Here is a 23,444-nt window from a genome sequence, read left to right on the forward strand (position 1 = left end):
AAAAAGTTACTCGTGGAATTCCAACAATGGACATTCAGTGCTGCATACAAACAATACGCTCCAGGGGCTCAAGCCACTGTGACTACTGCAGGCTTGGCTTACATATTAATATAAGCAATGAGACTGACTGCTCATATAGCTGTAAAGTTACCATTAAATATATCTAATTGCATTAAGGAACTTCACAGTTTGGTAACAGAGAAGGCCTAATGAACTGTCACAAGACTATTTCAAAATCATTAAGCCTAAAGTTTAAGGACCTGTCCCATAGTTAATGTAGATCCTTCTGCAACTACCACTTTCCGATTACTTGACAAAAACAAATCTCCCCACACCCCAACAAGTCAACCCACCCCAACCTATCAACAAGCAAAGCTCCTGAAGCCAGTTTCTTCTTGTGCAATTGCAATGTGGATGCCCAAAGGGACCAGAGGCAAAACAGGCAAAAGAAACACTCATCATCTTGCAAGACTGGGCAAGTCTAATTGCTGCTTTTTTGCAACCATACCTTTCAAATTACCTTGCAAATTTTGTAACTTCTGATTGATCATTTTAGGATTTCATGCAAAGAAATTCCCACACAGAAGCCTTTCACCTCTGCAGGATATACAGCTGTGCTTACAGCTACCTGACAATTTAACTACATTTTTGAAGGACTACTTTTCTGAGATAGATTTGGAGTATCATGGCACCTACATACCAAGCGTGAAGTCACACATGCTACAGTAGTTTGAACATAGGCCCAAAAACTTGAGCTGCAGCTTTCTATAGCTGACCTTGGAAATCCAAAGCTTTTGTAACTCTCAATTTAAAATGGTCCTCAAACGTCAAGGTTTGTATGCAGGGGTTTCAAGCTTCTAATTATCACAGCTCAAAGAAGCTAGGAGCTCAGTGCTAGATAAAGAAGAAAATATCCTGGATATAAGCATCTGAGATATAACTGCCAGTATTTATACAAAATTAGAATAACCTATGAATAAGCCTAATAAATTGTCAAACTCACTTAGGAAAACATAGTTCTGGATTTTTTTAAACTCAGGACTCACATTTTAAGACATCAGTTATGCCAACTACAAAGATGAGTCTAGTAACAAACACCACATGAGTTTCAGAGATACCTTAAGGCCTTTGTCCTTAGTTTACAGACAGCGAGACAACAAGCTACCTCTTATCCAAGCCAATCAACTTTAGAATCTTAAAACTCTAAAGGCTGAAAAAAAGTTGTCTAGAATTTGGTGAATTATAATACAGTACAGTAACAACACACACGTATTAATAATCAATTTTACGGTGAACGACCCTTACTCTTAGGGCAGTGATTTATGCTGTTCTTTCATAGACTTCAAAGCAACAGACTCTACTTGTGCTTTTACTTCAGACTATGCATCATGGTGTATTTTTATAAACCAACAAAAAACCCCAATAATCCATTGGAGACCTTCTTATAATTAATACATTTATAGTTGCCAAATTGCTACAAAAACAAAGAACCAGGTTTCAGATAGATTAACATTTAATATAGGAATTTACAGGCATTAAGAAAACTGTGCTGTAATAGAAACACATACCCAAGTTATCCCTGTGAAAATCTAACATAAGAATTATCTTGTCTTCTCTAAAAATCAGGTGGGAAGGGAGAACCCTCCCATCTGTACGAATTAACTGCAGTATGTGAACAGTACCAATTTTCAAGAAGGCATCCATTTACACTTCAAAACTGCTTTGTTAAATATGTTAAACAATGGTATTATAAAGCCAAGCAAAAAAGTAAGTCTTTAATTCCTAAACAGTAAAATGGCAGCTCACTTTTCCCTGTGTTTTTCTGCCTTGGCCCTGCTTAGCCTAACTCCTTTCCAAATCTGCATGTTGGGTCTTGTTTAATGCACAAGAATGAGTTGGAAACTGGAGTTTGGGAAATCGTACGTTCACAACAAAGGTTCGTATCCTCAAGAATTAAAATATTTTCTTATATAAGGGAAGCTGGTTTTTACATTTATGAAAGAAGAGTTCAAGATAGTGAGGTGCTGTCTTGATTATTCTTTTAAATAAAGTGTTGCATTTACCTGTCTTTAATGTTGGTCAGGTGTCCTCTCCACTTCCCTCCTGGTATGCTAGTATGTACAGAGGGAAAGATAAAAACATCAGATTCATATTTAACAATACCTGAATAACAGATTAAGAATTATTCTATTTTGGTCAACATTTAGAAGTAAAAGACCAATTATCTACCCTGCAAAGAAAGCATAAAAAGATTCATATATAATTTATCAACGCCCAAAAATATTATATAAAGAACCAGCATTTAACAACATGCAGAGAACTAACACCATCAACTCCCCAATTTATGTTGTCCTCAAATATTAAGAACCATACAAATAAAGAGGCCGCATTGACAATTTTTAACTTGCTGTCCTACATACATAAACCACCTCACAAACCAGATGGTAAAGCAGGAATCAAGATTTCTATGCAGGTGTCATCCTGAGAGATTAAGAAAAATATGCTCATATCAAAATGAGCTGCATTGAGACTTTTTGACTCCACATCATTATCAGCACCATCACCATCATCGTGCTGGAGTAAACATTCCTTTTTACCCACAAAATCCAAACCAGAATAGGTTACAAAATAGGAATACCTATGCCTACATGCAACTGCAGACACTTCTCCCTTTGCCACTGCATTTATTATCATAGGCTGCACACACAGGCTGCGGACTTTAGAATAACCATCCTGCTTCTGCCCTCCTTTCGCATCCCTCATGCTGACACATAATGGTTCTTTTCTTATAAAGACAACAGGCAACAGAAAAATACCGTGATTCTTTGTTGCACACTCAGATCTCTATTGAATCTGGCTTTATGCACTAGTACAAGTCAGTGCTGGTCTGCTCTTCAGAAGAATCTTTTTTTTAAACTAACACCTATTCAGTTACACTCACAAGGCACACTTCTGTGCATACTGTACCATCAGTTTCCTTTGTCAGGAAAAGTTACCTCCCAATCTGCATCATCTTTGCAAAACAGTGCTAGAAGTTATCAGATTCTATTTCTTTTTGGGAACTCCATGTAAATTGCTTATTTATTTTCAACACCAGCATATACCACTTCAGCACTAGCAACTGGAACACAAGTAAAACAGCATTTTTTACAAGTTCACAGATAAAAGCCAAACAGCTAACTGATCACCTAGTTTCATTCCCCTATTACAGACTTTGTTTCTTCTTCATGTTTGAAACCCCTTCCTTTAAGGAAAAGGCCAACATAGATCTAAAACATGAGTTTACTACAATCTTTCATGAATTGTTCCAACAGTCAAACGGTATTAAAGACACAAACAGGAGTTTGCCTAGCTTCAGCTTGCAGCACTGGTTTGCCACTATATACAAGCAATATATAGCTCTTCTACATACTCACTACCCCTGCAGTCTCCTTGCCAAGGTCTGTTTTATTACGTTGAGTTTCCTGCACATGCAGCACACACAAGTCCTTCTCTACTCAGTGGGAAAATAGCACCCCATGACAGATTTTCACCCACTAAACCAGTTCATCTTGACTGAAGCCTACTCTGCTCCCTAGCTGTTCCCAGGGAATAGCTAGGGGACAGCAGTATAACCTGTTCTAATAATGGTAGTGCGTTCCCACAGGCATATTTTCCATCCAGGAGGACTAACTTGTAAAAGGGATGAGTAGCTCACATAAATCAAAGTCAACAATTTAAAAAAAAAAAAAAATCATAGATGGGCTCACATACAGCAGCATCACAAACATGCAACGGGCCCAGATGAACTACACTGTGCATGTGCAGTGTTAACTAGTTGTAATTTGTGGAGTCTGACCATCACTATTCATGAAAACAAAGTGCATGGCTTGCTAAATACTGTGCTAAAACAAAGAAGCCTATTGAGATTACTCCTCTCCTATTATTCCATACAAAGTCAGCATTTAATCTTCACTGAACCTCAGCTAACTTTGCTACCTCTTTCCTTTAAAGAGAGAAACTATCTAATTTTCAAATAACTTACAACTTTTACACTCTGACAGATTACAGGAAAAACCTTCGCACCTGTCAATATTCCTTATGTATCAACGCCAGAAAGAGATGAAATTGGATATTTTGGATAGCCATGACCCATCACAATTTCCTACTTTCTGTACCAAAGAATAATATTTAACAGGTAACATCTTTCAAGAAAAGGTGAAATCAGTAAGAATTTTACACTTTAACAGCAAACTGGAAACAAAAATAAAATGCATGTTTTCATGATAATGCACGTCTCATGAAGAAGCAACAACCAAAATAAGATATTGATGGATCTTATTAGTGTTCATCTGTGGAACAATCTGAATTCCATTTTCATGAACTGGAGTTTGCTACTGAAACATTATTTACCTTTCAAACCATTGCTTTATACTCTGCATAAATGTTTTGTGAGGGTATATTTGGTTGTCTCTCAAATATAAGAGCATACCAAACAGCTCTTTTTGTAACTCAGCACCTTTCATGCCCCTGCTGAAGTCAAAAAAGGCCTGCAGGATATCCAAGGTTGGGACCAAATCTTTAGCCAACATTTCATGGTAAAGTTCAAATGCAAGGTTCATTTCTTGATGACGGCTGGCTGCTATGACACAGGATTCATAGTTTGCCCGTGAGGGAATCATCGCCTTTTTTACTTCTTCCAAAACAGTCAAGGCCATTCTCCATTGATCTGAATTACTCAGTCCCCTGATAATAAGGGTATAAGCCCCACTTTCTAAAATCTTAAATCTGATTTTCATTATATCATACACATCACAAATTTCTGTAGTTTTTCCCTGCTGGACACACAACGCCAGATATTTGACCAACAAACTATATGCAATGTCACCTTTACTGTTTGCTACATGGGTCAGCAAGGACTTAGCCACATCAATGGGGCTGTTGCACTTGACCATGCTGTTCAACATCACTTCTTCAAATATTTCAGGTGTTCGAAAGCTATCCTTCAGTCTGTTCCATTCCTCAGCTTGCAAAGGTTTTTCTGGAGGCTGTATGTTGGTAAACTTATGCCTTGACAGAAGTTGACTCATTAACTGCTTCTTTGGAGCTCCAACGGAAGAAGAAAAGTGGACTTGCCTTTCAGATATTTCTTTAGTTTCCTCATCCCATCCTTTTTCTTCTTCATATTCAATTTCAGACCCTTTCTTGGTAGGAAAGCCATCAGTTCCTCTGAGATCGACTGGTAACGCAGTGCTGGAAGATGTTACAAAACTCAAACAGGTAATCTTTTCCCTATTGGGGATGTTGAAAGAGACAGCAAACAGTTTTTGGCATCTTGAAACAGACCAGAATGTACAATATTTCCACAGTAAAGCCTGAAAACTCTGTCGACTAGTTTGAGAAAAGAATGCCATGACATGAAGAAATACCTCACTATTAGCTCACTGTATACAACAAACTTATGAAAGGGAAAATACAGTTTGTATGGGGATGTTTACCATAAAAGCCCAAGGGCTGTCAAGCTGTATAAGCTTCAGTTTCAAAATGCTTGCTCTACCAGTCCTTTCTGCCTCTTAAAAAACCAAAAACTTGTGAATTTCTTTTTCCACAAAAATCAATTTCTTAGACTGTGAGAACATTCATCCAAAACGAGGATATCTTTCTTTCTAGAGAAGATGCTTTGCAGCTTATAATTTTTGTTTGTTGGTTACGGTAAAGATGAATACTGAGTTGTTGTATGCAGCCAGGCAATTCTGATGCAGCCAGGTGAAAAGGGCGGGTTTTTTCTTCCTGCCTTCATCAGAGTCAGAAGGTTTCCTAAAAATAAAAATAAAAATAACAATGCAATATCATGACCTGCTCTGTGTTTTCCTGTCACATTTACAGCTGCATGCTTGCAAACACGAAGTTCAAAGTAACTCGACAATTTCAGGCCAGGAATCTCAACCCTGATCCCTCAAGCAGTCCCAGCACGGGATTCCTACCTCGGTTCCTCATACTTTTCAACCTGTAACAAGCTTCCATTTAACTGGCTTCCCCAATTACAAACCCTTGGTGACACCGCCGCAAAGAGACAGAGCAACACCACTGGCGGTAATTTTACAGTGAAATCCCACGTAAACGTTAGGTTATAAATGCAGTTACCGAGAGGTTCACCGGCAGCCGGGCAGGCAGCTGAGGCGGCTCATGAGGAGGCCTCGCGGGGCCTCACGTCCCTAGCCCGGTGCCCGGCCTACAACTCCCAGCGCGCACAGCGGCCCGGCCCTCAGCTGGGGCTGCCTGCCCATCCCCCTTTACCCGCCAGAGCGCAACGAGGCGCAGTCCCGGCGCGGGCCGCACCCTTACCGCTCGGGGCGGGCCTGCCTTGCTCGGGGCGCGGCGGCCGCAGGCGGCGGAGCGGCAGGGAGGCGCTCGCAGAGGAGGCGGCCGCACGACGCCCGCCCGCCACCAGGCCGGAAGCGCGGCTGAGCCCGCGCCTGGACAGGCAGCCAATCGCGTCGCACCGGGAGGGGAGGGGCGGGGCGGGGCGGGGCGGGACGGGACGTGACGTTACGCCGCGCGCCCTGTCAGGGCGGATGGGCTCGCTCCGCCATCTCGGCTGTGGGCGCGGCGCTGGCGGGGTCAGGCGCGCCGGGCAGGGGGCATCGCGCGTGCGCCTGGGCCCGGCCGGCCGGTGGGGGGCCGGGAGCGGCCGCCGGCCGGGAGATGGACTGGCAGCGGAGCCTGCGGGGCCGCCTGGCCGCCCGCCGCGTCCGTGAGTGCCCGGGGCCGGGCGGCAGTGGCGCTCCTCGTCGCGGAGCGCTGGGGGGCCCAGGCGGGGCCGGCCTGGCGGGGCGGGCGGGTGCCCCCGCGGGTGAGCCCCGTGACGGGCCCGGCGGGGGCAGGGGCGAGCGGCCGCCTGTCTCGTTGCTTTAGCTCCCCGTGCGTGGGCTGGCGGGGGCACCGGGCAGGCCGCGGGCTCTCTGCGGAGGAACAAGCGCCCTTGTTTTGGGGGGTCGTGAGAGCCGGGCGGGGCTGAGGGGCGCTGTGGGGGCTGGGTGGCGGGGGTACATGCACACCCCTGCGACAGCTTCGGCTGGCAACTGTAGTCGTGAGCGAGCCCGCAGAGAGCTTGTGCAAGCCTCTGCTGGCGTGTGGTGGTGTCCCTGACGTTACAGAGCAAAAGGTGGCTCTGTGCTGCTGTGTGCGGTCAGCAGTAGCTAAAACGATGCTGTAAACAACACTGTAAACGAGGAATGCTGTAGCTCCGTCAGTCGTAGCTATGTATCTGTTATAATCACATACCCTTACAGAGGCTCAGGCGCGTGCAGATACTGAAAGTGCTGCTTTGTAGATATTCATACGTGACATATTTGGTATGTCTGTTATGTAATTTACATAATAGGCCTGTGCTCTATCAATTTCCACCTTGTATTTGTGTTACTAAACAGCTTAGCTGTATAACCCTCAGCGTTAACTCCGTTTTTCAAGTTCCTTCCTACATTGAAGCTCAGGAGTACAACATGAAAATTCTTTTCTATGTTAATCAGCTAAAAAGAGTGAGCAAGAGCTAAAAGATGAAGAAATGGAATTGTTCACAAAATATTACATGGAATGGAAAGGAGGAAGAAAAAGTAGCAATACATCATATATGAACATACCGCGATTTTACTACAGGGTAAGTGAGGTATCCAGATAAACTCCAATAAGAGGCTATTCTGTGTTATAAAATAAGTTGTGCTTATTCAAAGGGTCACTACAGCTTCAGTAGCTTAAGTAGATTGAAATCTGCATGATGTAGATTGCGAAGCATTATTTTCTATTTTGTATAATTGTAGATTTCAGCCATTTCAAATAATTAGTAAGCATCTCATCAAAGGCAATGAAATGGTTTGCTAATCAGGCAATAGGCATGGCTGTTAACTGAAGATAGGAAGTCTTCTTTCTCTTTCAGAGAAACTTTTTATTTTAAGTAAATTTTGACATACCAATGTTACAAATACATATCTCCCTGTTGGGACATGATGGGAGGCTGCTTCATGAAAATGGTGTGTCATTGGTCTTGCAGACTAAAGATAGGTCTGTTGCTTGCATCATCTGGTAAAAGCGCTTGGTCCGGCAGCTTATGTGTAAAGTGAATCAGATTGGGATGGGGGAATGTGGAGCGCAGGTTCAACATCATGATATTGCTGACACTTCTGCATGTGGCCACTCAGTTGCTGTCTAATCTCACATGGTCTCATATTCCTTAGAATCATGAGTTTCTGTCGATTAAGTTCTCAAGTACCTGTTTCAGTTGATGAATACCTATGCAACCATCCAAGTTCTGGTAGTGCTGTACAGCTTTGCATATAAACATCTTTCATACTAAGTGTTCTTCCATCTGTTTTGTTGGCCAAAACAAGTTTAGTAGACATGCTTTTGAGAGCTAGGCCTACCACAAAATAGAAAGTGCTGCTTCCTCCTGAGTAAAAACACTGAAGTAAGTGTCTTCTATGCATGAGCCTTCCTGCCTTGCAAATGTAGGAAAATGCTTACTGAGTGGTTTATCAGGTATAAGTAGGTTTCTGTTTCTCATGTTAAAGATGTCCTGCTTTAAGTATTTTGATACTGAAATAGTTTGAGACAGTATGCAAGTGCTATCCCTATAGAAGAAGCAGATGCCGTGCAGCATTCTGGTAGATAAGTCATTATTTTCTATCAGGTAAACAGCTTTATCAAAGCGTGTGAGTCAGGACTACCTAAGAGTCTTGCTAGATTTGTAGCTTTTGAATGCTGCCACTGTACATGTACAGAAAATTAAAACATCACAATTGTTCTAGCTGCCAGCTGAAGACGAAGTCTTGCTTCAGAAATTAAGAGAAGAATCTAGAGCAGTCTTTCTGCAAAGGAAAAGTAGGGAGCTGTTGGATAACGAAGAGCTGCAGGTAAGAAAATATTTTCTGTATGTCTCGTAATGGCTTCTGACAAGACTTTCTCTTTCTGCAGAGTTTGATTATCTCCTGTCAACAGAATCTTTTCTGTGCTAAGGTCCTTTGTATTTAGGCATGTTGGCTGGTTGTGAACTACTAGCTAAAGCTGAAGTGCTGCACAATCTTGGGCTGGTAATGTCAGCGCAAAGCTTCCTCATTATGATGTATATGAAGACTAAATCAACGGCTTCTGGTTTTCTAGCACATTCCAACAATTTTCCTAGTGGGCCCAAGAAGAAATAAATTCTCTTTATGTATCACTGAGAGACTCCAAAGATGGTTGAGTTTACTGTAGTGCAAAGACAAAAGGAGCATGATCCTAGAAATCCTAGTGAGTGAGAGTGTGTCTGTGTTTTAACACCAGTTTAGAGCAGTGGAAATATTGCTTGCTTGCTTTTCTGGCTGAACTGATGATGTGTACTGATAAACTGAGATAACCATGCAGCAAAACCACATTTTGCTGCGTTTCTTAAATGCTCTGTCATAAGCACATTGACATCTCTAGAGAGATACCTTCTTAACCAAATATAAACACTTTTTAAGAATCTGTGGTTTCTACTGGACAAACATCAGACATCACCAATGATTGGGGAAGAAGCAATGATCAACTATGAGAACTTCTTGAAAGTTGGTGAAAAAGCTGGACCTAAATGCAAGTAAGGCTTACTTCTCTTGTATATGCTTACTTCGGCTAAACCTAAGTGCTGCTGTAACTTTCAGTTCCTAAAATAGATGGAAGCAGTTTAATGGTGGGATAAAGTCATGTCCGTATAGTAATTGATAAACTAGTTGCTTTGCATCCTGGCAAAGGTGTATTGCCCTACATCTCTGAGGGAATTTTTTATAAAGATGTCTGCAAGATGGGTACTGCATCCTTTTGAAGAAGAAATTCTTATCAGCATGAGCATTTTTATGATATTAGTGGCCAGTAAACAGCACACTTTGTATTTGAAGAGGAAATCGTGTCTCCAGTGATACTGCTCAGCCTTCCCTAATATTTTATGATGGAGGATTTCCTACCAGATGTTCTGTGTACACCATACAGTGAATATTCCTTTTTTTATGCTCCTGTTGGCGACTGCTGTTGTGCACGTAGCTTTGTGATTGAGTTTTGGGCGGAAGCAGATCAGGTGTCAGTACTGGCAGTTCCTTTTATGTGCATATTGTTGTAGAAGATTGGAAGTTACCAGATCTGTTGTACCACAGAGAAGTGAGTGAAAGCTCTCAAAGCTCCCACATCACTGCAGAGCCTCATGAGCAGAAAAAGCAGCTGCTTTTTATTGAGTTTACCATTGTTACTTGGCAGGATCCCACTTGATGGGTGTAATGTAGCAAATTAACATTGTTGCATACACAGAACACGTTCTATATTGTTAAAACAGCATTGTAAAGTGTCACAGGTTCTAGATACTGTAAATGAATCTGTGAGTGCAGTATACTGCGATGTGTAGGAGTAGCTCTGTGTTTGTTTTGCAGGCAGTTCTTCACAGCTAAGATCTTTGCTAAATTACTCCATAATGATCCTTATGGGAGGATATCTATCATGCAGTTCTTCAATTATGTCATGCGAAAAGGTTAGTTGATGCTTCATCTGTGTTAATAAGAAGTTGTTTTATTTTCAAGGCTATTTTAAGCTTTATTAGTTACTTGCTGTTCTCTTCAACAGCAGTGAGATCTAGCCCTTGATTACTAATCATGTTTTCCTGGAGGCTTGGGATTTTTTTCTGCTTACTAGGAGGTGGGAGTTCACCCTGTCTCTGAAATCTTCGTCTTCTGTCAGCCTGAGATATTCTTGATCTATTTGGTGTATATATATGTATTGTTATTCTGATTTCCTTTATTCAGGCAGTACTGCAAAGAACAAAACAGTAAAGCTATGTGGCAAGTGTGATCCTAACCGCTGTCATCAGACTGTCCGGCAGATAGCTTTGTTTGCTCTTTTTCCTTCCTTCTACATAGTGGTGTTATCTACGTTTTCTAACTGTGCTTGTCAAGTATGTCAATATGTCGTTGTGCTTGTCACTATAGCTTTACCATATTTTCAGCTATTTTTCATTCTAAATAACCACTTGGGCTGAAAAATGCGATTTTATTTTTTTAAATATCTGGATTAGATTCTTTAAAAAGGTGAAGCTGGCTCAGAGAAAGGAAGGTTGCCTCATTGCCTTGTCCCCTGGCTACTGTGCTCTTAGGTCTGGTAGAGCCTTCAAGAGGGAAGAATGGCACCTTTCCCCAGAGCAGCTCAGCTTGTTTAACTTAAGCTTTTTTGGTGCAAGAGATGAGAGATGTGTTGGGCAGGAAACTGGTGAGTAGATGGGCAGTTTATGCGAGAAAGGAGTAATAGGGCCATTTGCAACAAACAGCAAACCTATAAGCTGCAGGGTAGGAGACTTGAGAAGAAGTCTGTGAAAACTGTATGCATTTCAAAAAGGTCTACCCATACGGGCACAACAGAGATTCATTCAGAGCTCTTTATTTCAGTTATTTCACCCAGAAATATTAAGTTTTGTGTATTTATGGTGATACCTTTTTTAAACCCAAAAAACCTCCAACAAACAAAACCAAAAAGACTCACCAAACTAAGAGACAAGAAGCCTTCTTTTATGTCCCATCTCAATCAGATTTCATTTTCAGACTCTGGCCAACATAAGGTTCCATTACAGTGTGTGTTTGCAAGTCCCTCTTGGGTCAGTTGAATAAGGTCTTTGTGTTTTCTAGCTTACAGCATTGGAATTGCCTAATAAATTTAGCCTAGTAGCAAGTCTGTGCAGTAGCTGAGATCATTTCTATTGTACAGCGTTCTGTATGGGGGCTGAAAACCGAGCCAGGTATTAAAGGAAGACTGAAGAGAAAGGCTTTAGATTGGAATTAGTGATTTCCATCTGTATTTAATGTTAAATGTCCTTCAGTGTGGCACTGACAGGAGAGGAAAGTGGTAGATGATGGGAGTCAGCTCTGCAGCTGCTTGACCTGGTCCAAGTTGGGGCACTGCAGTGTTTATTTCACCTTAGTTTGAAGCTCATGCAGCAGAGCAGTCAGCCTCCAGAATGGTGCTGCAGCAGGGAAGAGCCCCTATCACCCTGAGGTTAAAACATCTTAAACCGCTGTGCCTCGGGGATGTGACGGTATTCTCTAACCAGCTGAACTCATTAATGAGCTTTTGGTTTTTTTCTTGTATGTGCCTGTTAGTTTTAGGAATAGCTGCATGTACACATCCATATACTTGTGCAGAACATGTAGCATTCTGTCTTTCTCCTTTCTACCTCCAGCTGGAGTATTTCCTACAGTCCCTGGATTACAGCCCTTCTTCCCTTTTCTTAATGATCCACAAAGTCCTTTGGGAGGTCACAAGAGAATGGTGAAGTTAGTAACTGGATAATGGCAAAGCATTTCCCAAAGCACCATCTGCCTCCAGTAATGCTCCCCCCTTCAGGCAGCAAGGTGATCAAGTCTGTTGGCTTTGTCAAAACAAGTCAAGCCTAGTAGAAGTGTCTTGAATCACTTCAGGGTGTGTGGTGCACTTACCCTTAAACTTAAACTTCAGCCAATGAAGAAACAGCCTCACCGTATAACCTCTTGTCATCTCTGAGTGATACTCAGTCTACCTTGACAAACACCTTGAAGAGATTAATACTGGTATGAAGAAAGCTCATATTTTGTAGGAGGAACTTTTAAACTGTGTCTTCATAAAATTAATGTTAAATTTAACATTGAGTGTGTGAGTAATAGTTTTTATGCCTAATCTGTACGCTATTTCTGTTACTGTGCTTTAACAATGGCCTCAAGCATGTTGTCCCTGTACAAGCGTGTACAGACAATAGATTGTCTGATTGATGCCCCTTCTCACTGCAAAAATGGATGCTTGTGCTATTCTATTTGTCCTGCTGTAACTCAGAAGAGAGAGCAGGACCTTTGGCTGTAGCTGCAGCGTCTCATGGTGCATAAGGGGCTGTAGCCATCTGACAAGCAGTCTGTGTATGACACTGTACAGCTGGTTCTAATGCACTGAAAATGTGCTGCCACACATCTCTCTAGGTCAGCAAGAGAGAATCCGTACGATTCTGCATACCACAGAAAATGTGCTGTCTGCTCAGCTGTTTCTCACATCTGTCCATTATAAGGCAGTCTTGGCCACAGCGCACCATATATCACCAGTGACTCTTACCAACTTAGAGACTGAAACGGTGTTTCGAAGCAGGGCTGGTACATATCATGGCTTTGCTTAAATCTCAGAAAAATGGGTAATACTGAGAGGCATTTAACATCCAGCAGTGCCTTGTGGCCTTTAGAACAACTTCAGATTTTGGTGAGGCCTCAGAAGACCCCTAGGTTTCTTGCACTGTAATTCTGTTTTCTGTTTTGCAGTATGGCTTCATCAGACAAGAATAGGTCTCAGTTTATATGACGTGGCAGGACAGGGCTACCTCAGAGAATCAGTAAGTAAATTTTTGATTAACTTAGTGTCTGTCTTTACTCAAATGACAGAGCATCAGAAAGGCTCCAGTTTTCTTCCAGTCTTATCTTGTAAAAGCTTGTATCATAAACTAGGTTGGGGGTGGACACGCTTGTTTCAATGAAGTAGCAGTCTCTGTATTCTAGAGATTTGGTGGCAAGAATGCTGCTAGCCTTTTTAATATACAGGTAATGCTCTGAAAAAGAAATCGTAGATTCCACGGTTTCATGTCACTAGCACTTTTCTAGATTTAGTAGGATATAGTAGAAATCACAGAAAAGGATGGGTAGAGTGGTCCTCAATGAATTATTCTCCTGTTCTAACAAGGGTTAATACTATAAAATAAATAAGAAGGTTGTAGTTACCACTCTACTTAAAAAAAGATCTATTCAAGAATATTCAGCAATAGGATAATCCAATTAGGACTTACGCATTGGTATTTGAAAAAGGTACAGTTGAATGCGTTTATATTTACATGTAAACATCATCTGCTTTGTTAATGTTCTGCTTTATTTGTAAACTGTTTCAGTCATGGTATCACATGTACGTGTATATGACCTAGGATTTCTTGCACAGAGACAGAAGCTTTTCTGCCTGCTTTTCTGCTCTTTCCTGCATTGTTGCAGGATTGTATTTTTCACAAAATATGCTTGAAAGTCAGGGTGGCATACAGCAAACGTGCAGCAATAGTAGTGATTCAAGTTTATTTTCTTTTCTTTCTAAATTCTGCAGGATTTAGAAAACTACATTTTAGAACTTATCCCTACTTTGCCACAACTGGATGGTTTAGAAAAATCTTTTTACTCCTTCTATGTCTGCACAGCAGTTAGGAAGTTCTTCTTCTTTCTGGATCCTCTCAGAACAGGTAGGTCCATGTTTTCAGAATTCTAAATATGTGGGAGTATTTAACTTTTTAAATGTTTCCACCAAAGCTACTTATGTTTTCAAAGGAGTATGTAGTTGTCCTTGTAGGCTTTTGTTCAGCAATCTTGTATTTGAAGATTAATCTCCACTGAAGACCATGAGTCTTTACATGGGTTAATAATCTACTTCTACAGCTAATGAATTTCTATGAGATACCCATCAGTTCTGGTACTATAGTGTTAACTCATAGAAACTAAAAAATACGGTATTGTTCCATCATAATGCATCATTAGCAGTAGCTAATTTTATAAGTGTTTAGGGTGAATAGAAAACACAGCAACTAACAACTTTGCTGCTTGGCAGAACATTCACAGAACTGTGGAAGTACTCAAGAATGGTTATTGTGATGTGCTTTTATGATTAAATTTGTATATATCAGGTAAACTCATTAGACAAGGTTTGCAGTTATGGCTGCTAATCCTTATTACACATGTGGCTCTCTCAGACAATAGTTTGCTTTTTTGTATGCCCTTGATTTAAGTCACAAACTGCATGTGATTTCAAGATCTAGCTGTGCCCCTTGAAAACATCAGAGTTGTGTAGGCAGTAGCCTCTGGCAGAGGTAATTACAAACACGGTGTAATTACCTCTTCCCAATCTGTTGTAACCATTTACTTTTTCCAGCAGTTCTGGTTTTGATATCCCAGTCCATGGGTCAATACATAGACCCAGGTATTTTTCAGAGCTACCGGGTTCAATCGTATTCAGGGGGGTGCTGTTAATCATCTATGGAGGACAGTCATTGGTATGAGTCTTTTGTGGGCTTGATGTAAAAGCCATGGCACTTCTCCCCTTGTGTCTTGAGGCCGGTTAATTCACATAGAGGGGGTGTGTGAAGTTATAATGCCATTATTTTGCACAGCTCTTTGTGCAGTGTCTGCACCCCAGTGAAAGCTACGCCAGCAGAAGTGCATTCTGTCCCGTTAGCTTTGTGACATATCTGAGGTTCTGAAGATGTAAAAATATCACGTCACTTAACAGACTCTTACTCCAAAAAATATTTTAAGTATGCTTTCTTTGCATTTTTTTATTTTACATTTTGAGTTGATGTTGCATGCTCACTTTTTTTTTTTCCTGGCTTTTAAGGCTTGAGGTTAATTCCTCTTCTGCCGATATCAGGCTAGTTTTATTCAGTCATTTTAAAAGCTATTTTCATTTTAGCTCTTAAATTACAGCCTTATCCTTGATGTTAGAATTTGGTTTTGGTTGGTTTGGGTTTTTTAAAAAGGCATTTTCTTTCTGCTCAGAATACTTCTTTCTTAAGTAGAACTACCTAAATGAGAACAGTTAAATGGATATGTAGCTGGGTAACTGTTAAAATGTGTTTTCCGTTTCTTGCTGCAGGGAAGATAAAGATACAGGATATTTTAGCTTGCAGCTTCCTGGATGACTTACTGGAGGTAAAGCTCTCTTAGCAGATACTATTGTATTTTAATTTATTCTTTCTGAATTCTAACTTTATGTTTCACTTAGTTAAGGGATGAAGAACTTTCTAAAGAAAGTCAGGAAACAAATTGGTTTTCTGCTCCTTCTGCATTAAGAGTTTATGGTAGGTTCCTTTTATATGTGAATGTGCTTTTTTTTCCCCTTTCCACCCCCCACCCCCTCCTCTCTGCTTTCAATGACTTAGTCACATTCTTAGTGTTATTTTTCCTGAGTTTGTCACTTTAAATCTTCCTGGTAACTTGTCTTTCCAACTCCTATAGTCATCCTTATGGTATATCTTCCTGACTTTCTTTACAGTTTCAGTTCTCCACTGTTACTCTTTACCAGTTTTATCCTCTGTCATTTTTGCTGGTTGCACGATGTGCAAAATTCCTTTGTAACCTTCTATTTTGACTGTTCTATTCATGCTTTTGCATTACCTTTAGCTCTTTTTTCATGCTTACAGCAGATCTGTTAAAAATACAGTCTTAACCTTCTGCTCCTATCTGTTTATACCCAGCCTTTACTTTTGAGCCGTTACCTTAGGGTAGAACTATTATCACCTTACAGGAATCCCACTTCCCCTCCCTCCATGCTCTGTGCTCATTTATGATGCTCTATGAATATTATTGTGGATCTAGCATATTCCCACTTAACTGCATTAACTTTATGATGAAAATTAAATAAATGTTTAAAAAGCACTAAATTTTCTTTCTCTGTTGAAACAGTTCTTTGCTGATACAGGTATATTATGTTTTGCCCTCTGTATCTTCTCCCTAGGCCAGTACTTAAACCTTGACAAAGATCACAATGGCATGCTCAGCAAAGAAGAATTGTCTCGATACGGCACAGGCACTCTGACCAACATATTTTTGGATCGTGTCTTTCAGGAATGCTTAACTTATGACGGTGAAATGGTAATCACATATCTCCTTTTTTTTCACAGTATAAAAGGTTTGGCTTATTGAGATTGGAAATGTCTCATAATCAGTATCTTTAAAATAAAAAGTAGCTTGATTTAAAGTAACTTTTGTTTATCATTGTGCACACAAATGACCATGCTGCAGATTAGAAAATTAATTTTCTTAACACCAAAGTGATCGCGACATGGCTTAAAGACAAGTTGCTTCTCTGGAAAAGCAGAAGAGATATAAAATCCAGACAGCCTAGAATAAAGCTGCTTGTACATTTCGTTAACATAAAGGACATGTTGAAAAAATACATAGATGTAGCAGTGCTTTTTAGGTACATGTACTTCTTTAAGGAGAACCAAAGAGAAGTGGTACATTTGAGACTAGTGCAAGTTAGCTAACCTGTCCACTTCTTCATGAAGACAAGAGTGGTTTTGTTGTAAGTTTTCCATACCTGTGAAAAATGGGAAATCTAACTAAAGTTAAAATAAAAATTTGTATCTATGTTTATTTTGAAAGCTTTACTTAATATATTGCTGCTCCTGTTGCCTGCATTCAGATAACTGAACTCTAAAAGTGATAAACTGCAAATTCACTATGCATTTCTCCTGCTGCCTTAGCAGTTTTTTGTAGAGTCACAGAATCATTGAGGTCATGAGGAACACTCTTAGTTGCTCTTTACTGGACGTGCTGCAGTAAGTCCACCTCTCTCTTGTTCAGGGGAGACCAGAACAGGATCCAGTGCTTGCACGTGGTCTAAGCAGTGCTGAGTAGAGGACAAGGTCACCTTCTTCCATTTGCCAGCAAAGCTGTTCCTGGTGAAGCTCAGGATGCTGTCAGCAGCCTTTGCTGCAAGGGCACATTGCTGGCACGTGTTCAATTTTGTTGCCCATCAGGACTTCCCAGTCCATCTGTGCAAAACTGATTTCTGACCAGTCAGTCCCCAGCATGTACTGGTGCATGGGGTTGTTCCTCCCAAAATGCAGGATTTTGTGTTTCCTATGTTGAATTTGATGAGGCTCCTGTCAGCCCGTTTTTTTCCGTCCTTGCGAGTTCCTTCTGAATGGCAGCACAACTCTGGTGTTTAAGGTAGATGGGGTTATTATATACATGGGACTGAAGGATTTCTGTCCTTGTCACAACTTTACCTTGATTGGGAAACCAAGAATCAGTACTGATGAAAAAGTGTGATACATATTTGTGATGTCTACTAAAGCTTCTACCACATGATTTTCCAAACTACCTACTCTGGTCTGAGGATTATATACTTCGATTGGCTGCATAGTTCACTGTTTGGTACCGGTAGGCTTACTGCCACTGGGCATATAATTTGTGGTAATTAAACCCTTTTATATGGCTTTTCTTCACTAGTTGTGTACATGCAGCACTCTAAAGATGTATTAAACATTGTTTAAAAAGTGTATATAGCATGTTTAATTTGGACTTATGCTTGGAATCTATTTTACTTGTAAAATGGCAGGTATTCCTATTGTCAGCAATCATTAAAAACTTAACTTTCTGTTCATGTTGGTGGTAGGAGCCATTTTCTGTTTCATGTTGTCTTTTTCAGAAAATAGTGATCCCCTACAATGAAATAGTTGCCAATTATAGAGTTCCTGCTTGCAAAATCAATTTTGAAAGAAGACTGTAATAAACATGATTGTATCTACTTTTAGGACTATAAAACCTACCTGGACTTTGTGCTCGCATTAGAAAACAGAAAGGAGCCTGCAGCTCTGCAATATATTTTCAAACTGCTTGATATAGAGAACAAAGGATACCTGAATGTCTTTTCCCTTAATTATTTCTTTAGGGTAAGTCTTTTTGTACAGGTAGGCCATTTTCTGTGTTTATAGTGTTATAGCCTGTGTGCTTCTGCATGCAGATCTGCAGGAAATCACTTTAAATTACTACTGTCCACTGGGAGACTGGTAACTACTTCTAAGAAGATTTAAAATATTAAAAAAATAATATTCCAAAACTTGGAAAGAATTCAAAAAGTATTTTCGACATTTTATCTGCAGGTGAAATTAACTGGTTTTTTTTGTTTAGGAAAAATATTTTCTTTTTTAATTGAAATTGTCCAAAGTTGCCTAATGATTACCTATTAAAATCTCTTACGGTTCTAACTGGTCATTGGCCATGGTTTTAATTTCCACTGTAGTCCTAAAATTCAGTAGAAGAGATGAAAATAATGAAAGGCAGTGATGGGTCTGTACAGCTGTGGGATTTTTCATTCAATGTGTTGATTGCAGAAAGCTTCTTGCATTTTTTTTATATTCTGTATTTTTATCTGTTACTCCCAAAACAGACGTAAAATAAGCTTATATTTTTTTTTAGTTGCTGTTAAAATTAACCTAAGGCTTGTGAAGTATTCCTCAAAATTGTGTTTTGTGTGTGAGTGGGTTTTTTTTGTTCTGGCTTGTGGTGGTTTTGGTTTTTTGGGGGAGCAGATGTTTTGTTGTTTTGCCTTGGGGGGTGTGTGTGTGTGTTTTTTAAATACATACCTGAGGTATCTTGGGAGGGGAAATATGATGCAATAAAGTGGTATCTTTGCTGTGAATGGTTTAGCCTGAGTTTTGAGTGTGATGCTTTTTTCACATACAAAATTCCTTCAGCGATACCTATTCAGACACAGGGACAAGCACTTGAATTTTCTGTATTCTTTTTGTGGATCTTTGTATTGTAACTGTAAAAATAAACAATGCCCTTGTACTTTGTCATACTTTAAGCATATGACTAACAAGGTATGTATTTCATTCAGCTCGTTAAGTAAAGCATTCAGGCCTGCTCAAGACATAATCTTATATCCACATTATTTCTATATTGTAATAAGTCTCTAGTTGAACATGAACTTTGATATGACTACAACCATTCTGTAAAAATAAGACTTCTTACCTGGACGACCTTTTCTAAAAAAGAAGGGTTTATTTTTTTCTTTTCCTTTTTTTTTCTTGATTTGTTTTTAACAAAAAAGAACCAACACCCAAACCAAACAAAAAAAAACCCCAAACCACAACTTTTTTTTTCTTTTAGTGCCTTGGAACCATCAAATAACATAGGGTAGAATGGGCTTTTGGAGGTCACCATCTCCCACTGTCTGCTCAGAAGCAGGGTCAGCTTCATGGTTAGGTCAAGTTGCTCAGGGCCTTCTCCTAGACAGTTTTGGGTATCTCCAAGGAGGGAGACTGTGGCCTCTTTGAGAAATGTCTTCCAGTGTCTGACTCACCCTTTCTTTCATCTTTGCCCAATTGGAATACCTCTTGTGGCAGTCAGTGTCCACTGCCTCTTGCCCTTTCACTGTGTCTCTCCAAGAAGAGTCTTGCCATGTTGTCTCTCACAACCTGCTAGGTAGTTGAAGACAGTAATTAGATTTCCTCTACCACTTGCAGCCTTCTGTTTTCTAGGTGAATGAATCCCTGTCTCAAGCCTCTCCTCTCAGCTTTGCTGTGCTTTAGCCTCCCCAGTCATCCTGACAGCCCTCTGTGGGTTCCCACTGGTTTGCCAGTGTCTCATAAAGGCGAGCCCAAAGCTGTAAGGCTGCATCTGGAGTATTGCATCCAAATGTTGAGTCATGAGGAATGATCACCTCCCTGAACCTGCTAGTTATGCTTGTCCTAATGCAGCCCAGTATTTTATCTGTCTTCATCACTACCAGGGAACCCTGCAAGTAATGTTTAATTTCTTGTGCACTGAGACCTCCAGCACCTTTCCTGCCAAGTTGCTTCTAGCCAGCTGGCCCCTAGAGCATACTGCTGCATGGGGTTATTCTGCTGCAGGTGCAGGCAGGATTTTTGCATGTGCCTTTTGAACTTCACCATGAACTTTGTTTAGCAGTTGTAGCTGTGTTATACACTTGATGGGCAGCTGTCAGGCCAGAACTTGGCAATACTTAGGGTCAGGTCCTAGGGAAATTAAGCCATGACTCATCCTTTCTCCCTGCTTTTACAGCTCACCATTCCCACCGCTTTCTCTGCTTCTGTTCTCATGGCAGTAGGAGGAGGGAGGCCAGGGGCCATATCAACTGTCTCTGACTCTGATTTTAGTAAAATGTTAATATAGTTTTACAAAAGCATCAAATTTAGTGGTTTTGTAGCACTAAAGTAATTCTAACACAAGAGCAATTTAACAAGGTAATTCTGTATGAGGTGCTGTGGCATAGCTATTTTCGTGCACGTCTCCAGTTACATACTTATTCTATGGCTTGGGACTACAGCAGGTGCTTGATCGTATCCAAAATGTGTCCCTCCTTTAAACTTTTGGAAATTGAATGTTCCAAGTTTTCCTTTAATCAGAACAGTTCCTTTTGAGTCTGTGAACAATTGCTTTTCTGCTAGCGTAAGGTGGGTAGGTCTGCACGTACAGAGGCTGTGCTGATCCAGCTGTGCTGACAAGGCTATGCAACTTACACTAGTGAAACAGTTTTGTTCATAGTTGTTGCTTGCAGGCAGAGGTTTGGTGATGCAGCTGTTTAAATAGTACCACATTAAAAGAACTAATAGGGAATCCTGTTTTGCTCAAAGTGAGAAATGTCCGCTTACGGCATGAACTGGGGGGACCCTTGCATGTGTGGACAGATACTCAAATAGACAAATCCATAGTCTCCTTCATGATGTTGTTTGATCAACGAGAATATAAGCTCCATTTTCAAAATCCTGGAAAGTGTGAGTAGCCACACTGCTTTGTCTGTCTGCTGGTTGGTCTCTTCCCTTCTCTTTCCCTAGCCTGTATCTCACACTTTGTCAGCAAACTGAACCTTCTGGTTTGAGTGTATTACTATCTTAAGCTTTGAGTGTTGAGTGATAATATTCAAGTGGCTGCATATCCCATTTGCAGTGTGCGCAAACACTGGTCATAATGGAAGTTGGATTCTTACCATACTGACTAAGAACTGTGAAGCCAGAGATGCGTAGCATTGATGATGCCTTAAGTCACCCCAGCCTCACTTGTGGAAGAGTTGATTGCAAGCTGTAACATGAATGTTTTGTTACAGGGCAATACAGCTTAAGATGCAGAAGCACTAAAAAGTTTCACATAGTATTAGCGTGATACTGCACTACCTATTCGTAACTTTTCTGGGTGTTTTTTCTAGGCTATTCAGGAACAAATGAAAATCCATGGACAAGAACCGGTTTCTTTTCAGGATGTCAAGGTTAGTTTTACTGAATAGAGTACTATGTGAAATACTTGAATAAGCATTTCATAATGTACTTACATCATAGTTTCTAGGTCATATATTTATGTGCAGAGTAGCAGAGATGATCTGATTTGTCCTACTCACAGGCTTGAAAATATCTTTCTGTTCAGCAGTTGCTCTGTAAGAAATCTGGTATGCAGCTGTTATAGTAGTTTCCTTACTAACAGACAAAAATACCTGTTAAATACATGTTGCTGTTTCTCACACCTGAAGATACTCATTATGTCTATTCTATGGTTCAGGATCATCCCTTAGAGGTGGGGGAAGACTGGTGACTAAAAACCTGTCTATAAAACACTTTGTTACTGCCTACTTTACATTTAGCAGTTTTAGTGCTTAAATAAATACAAGAGCTTCTGTAAAACTTGCTCATACAAGCAAACTGAGTTTCATGTTGCCAATTTGAGGCCAAAGCCTCCCCAGGAAAGCCAATTATTAAGATGCGGGAGCTGAGCACATTGCTACTATTGGTAGCCAACTGTTCTTTGTATCTTATATGATTTGGGACTGAACAGTGCTTTTTTTAATGTTTGTTTGGTTGTTTTTTTTTTTTTTGGTAACTTGGTGTGGGTGTCACCGTTACCCAAAGATCATTCTGTATATGGCATAAAGTAGCCATTATTCTGTTATTATTATCATTAATGGGGGGGGGGGGGGGGAGTTTCCCCAATTTGACTTTTCTTTCATAGGACGAAATCTTTGATATGGTGAAGCCAAAGGATCCGTACAAAATCTCCCTTCAAGACCTGATCAATAGCAGTCAAGGAGACACTGTTACCAGCATTCTAATTGATCTGAATGGGTTCTGGACATATGAGAACAGAGAGGTCCTTGTGGCCAGCGATAATGACAACACTGCTGATGTTGATGATACGTGACTTTGAACAGGAGCAGACTGTATCCATAGGGATCTCTCAATTTGATGCATTAACTGTTGGAAGCTGGAAATGTTCATTATCTGAACCAATGGCTCTTCCATCTTACTCCCCTCTGGACCTTTCCTCCCCCTACAATATAAAATGCGGTACATACCAGAATTGCAGAACTCGTTTCTGAAACCAAAAAAGCAAGTGTTTAAGACGTAAAAACTACCTTTTGTAATAAATATTTTTGGACTTTATCCCTGTGTACCAAGCCCTATCCTTATTTGAATATGCCTTTCTAAATGTGAATTTATCGTGAAAGTAAAGATGTGGTTCTTGGTATCTTCAGCACTGGCCTGTATCCACTTGGCCATCCCAAGCCTCCCACCGCGTTCTGTATGAGCATTCTGTTGTAAAGGCAGAAGTCTTCAGTAAGAGGTAAAGAGTTTCAGCGTTTTTGTTCTACATGTATGTCCAGCTTTATGTGTCTAACAGAAAGGGTAAGTAAATAACTACTTAACTGATGAGTAGTTACCTAATTCTTAAGAGGTTTATTAACAAAAATAAAACCACACTAGCTTTAGGTCTATTTAAAGCTAGTCCAAACACTTGTATAAAGGTTTTCACCAACTGAACCTCCTGTGCAAGTATTTTATATTGCTAACTTAACTGTACAGCTGAGCTACAGCAGTAGTTAAAGCAGTGAAACTCTTACTCTTTAACACAGCTGTAGAAATGTTT

The 23,444-nt window shown here is 40.4% G+C and overlaps 2 protein-coding genes across 3 annotated transcripts in view; one reads left to right on the plus strand and one right to left on the minus strand.

Annotated features, from left to right (window-relative positions):
• Positions 1-6,458, minus strand: part of PRORP (protein only RNase P catalytic subunit) — a 53,753-nt gene extending 47,295 nt beyond the window's left edge. Inside the window, exons 1-3 of one of the 2 annotated variants that reach the window (XM_055793484.1) lie at positions 6,325-6,458; positions 4,393-5,796; positions 2,064-2,111 (exon numbers count right to left, since the gene is read on the minus strand). In XM_055793484.1, the coding sequence (XP_055649459.1) occupies positions 2,064-2,111; positions 4,393-5,393 (1,049 nt within the window). In that variant the 5' untranslated portion in view covers positions 5,394-5,796; positions 6,325-6,458. Of the gene's footprint in view, positions 1-2,063; positions 2,112-4,392; positions 5,797-6,123; positions 6,282-6,324 lie in introns of those variants that run through there. The other variant, XM_005243849.4, reaches the window with a different exon arrangement.
• A 91-nt stretch (positions 6,459-6,549) lies between these two features.
• PPP2R3C (protein phosphatase 2 regulatory subunit B''gamma) lies at positions 6,550-22,960 on the plus strand. The gene is made up of 13 exons (XM_055792918.1): positions 6,550-6,733; positions 7,509-7,636; positions 8,781-8,885; positions 9,474-9,586; positions 10,407-10,504; positions 13,296-13,366; positions 14,116-14,248; positions 15,652-15,707; positions 15,781-15,856; positions 16,513-16,649; positions 18,320-18,457; positions 21,736-21,795; positions 22,530-22,960. Exons 1-13 carry the CDS (start codon positions 6,685-6,687, stop codon positions 22,716-22,718), a joined length of 1,353 nt encoding a protein of 450 aa, XP_055648893.1. The 5' UTR covers positions 6,550-6,684; the 3' UTR covers positions 22,719-22,960.
• The last annotated feature ends 484 nt before the right edge of the window (positions 22,961-23,444 follow it).

Source organism: Falco peregrinus, chromosome 1 (genome assembly GCF_023634155.1).
Source record: "Falco peregrinus isolate bFalPer1 chromosome 1, bFalPer1.pri, whole genome shotgun sequence".
NCBI classification, from domain to species: domain Eukaryota; kingdom Metazoa; phylum Chordata; class Aves; order Falconiformes; family Falconidae; genus Falco; species Falco peregrinus.

Bases quoted from the DNA above. Each gene is read 5' to 3' on its own strand.
- PPP2R3C (XM_055792918.1), top strand. From the start codon at position 6,685: ATGGACTGGCAGCGGAGCCTGCGGGGCCGCCTGGCCGCCCGCCGCGTC. The intron at 6,734-7,508 runs GTGAGTGCCCGG...TATGTTAATCAG, and splicing joins CCTGGCCGCCCGCCGCGTCC to CTAAAAAGAGTGAGCAAGAG. The intron at 14,249-15,651 runs GTAGGTCCATGT...TTCTTGCTGCAG, and splicing joins TCTGGATCCTCTCAGAACAG to GGAAGATAAAGATACAGGAT.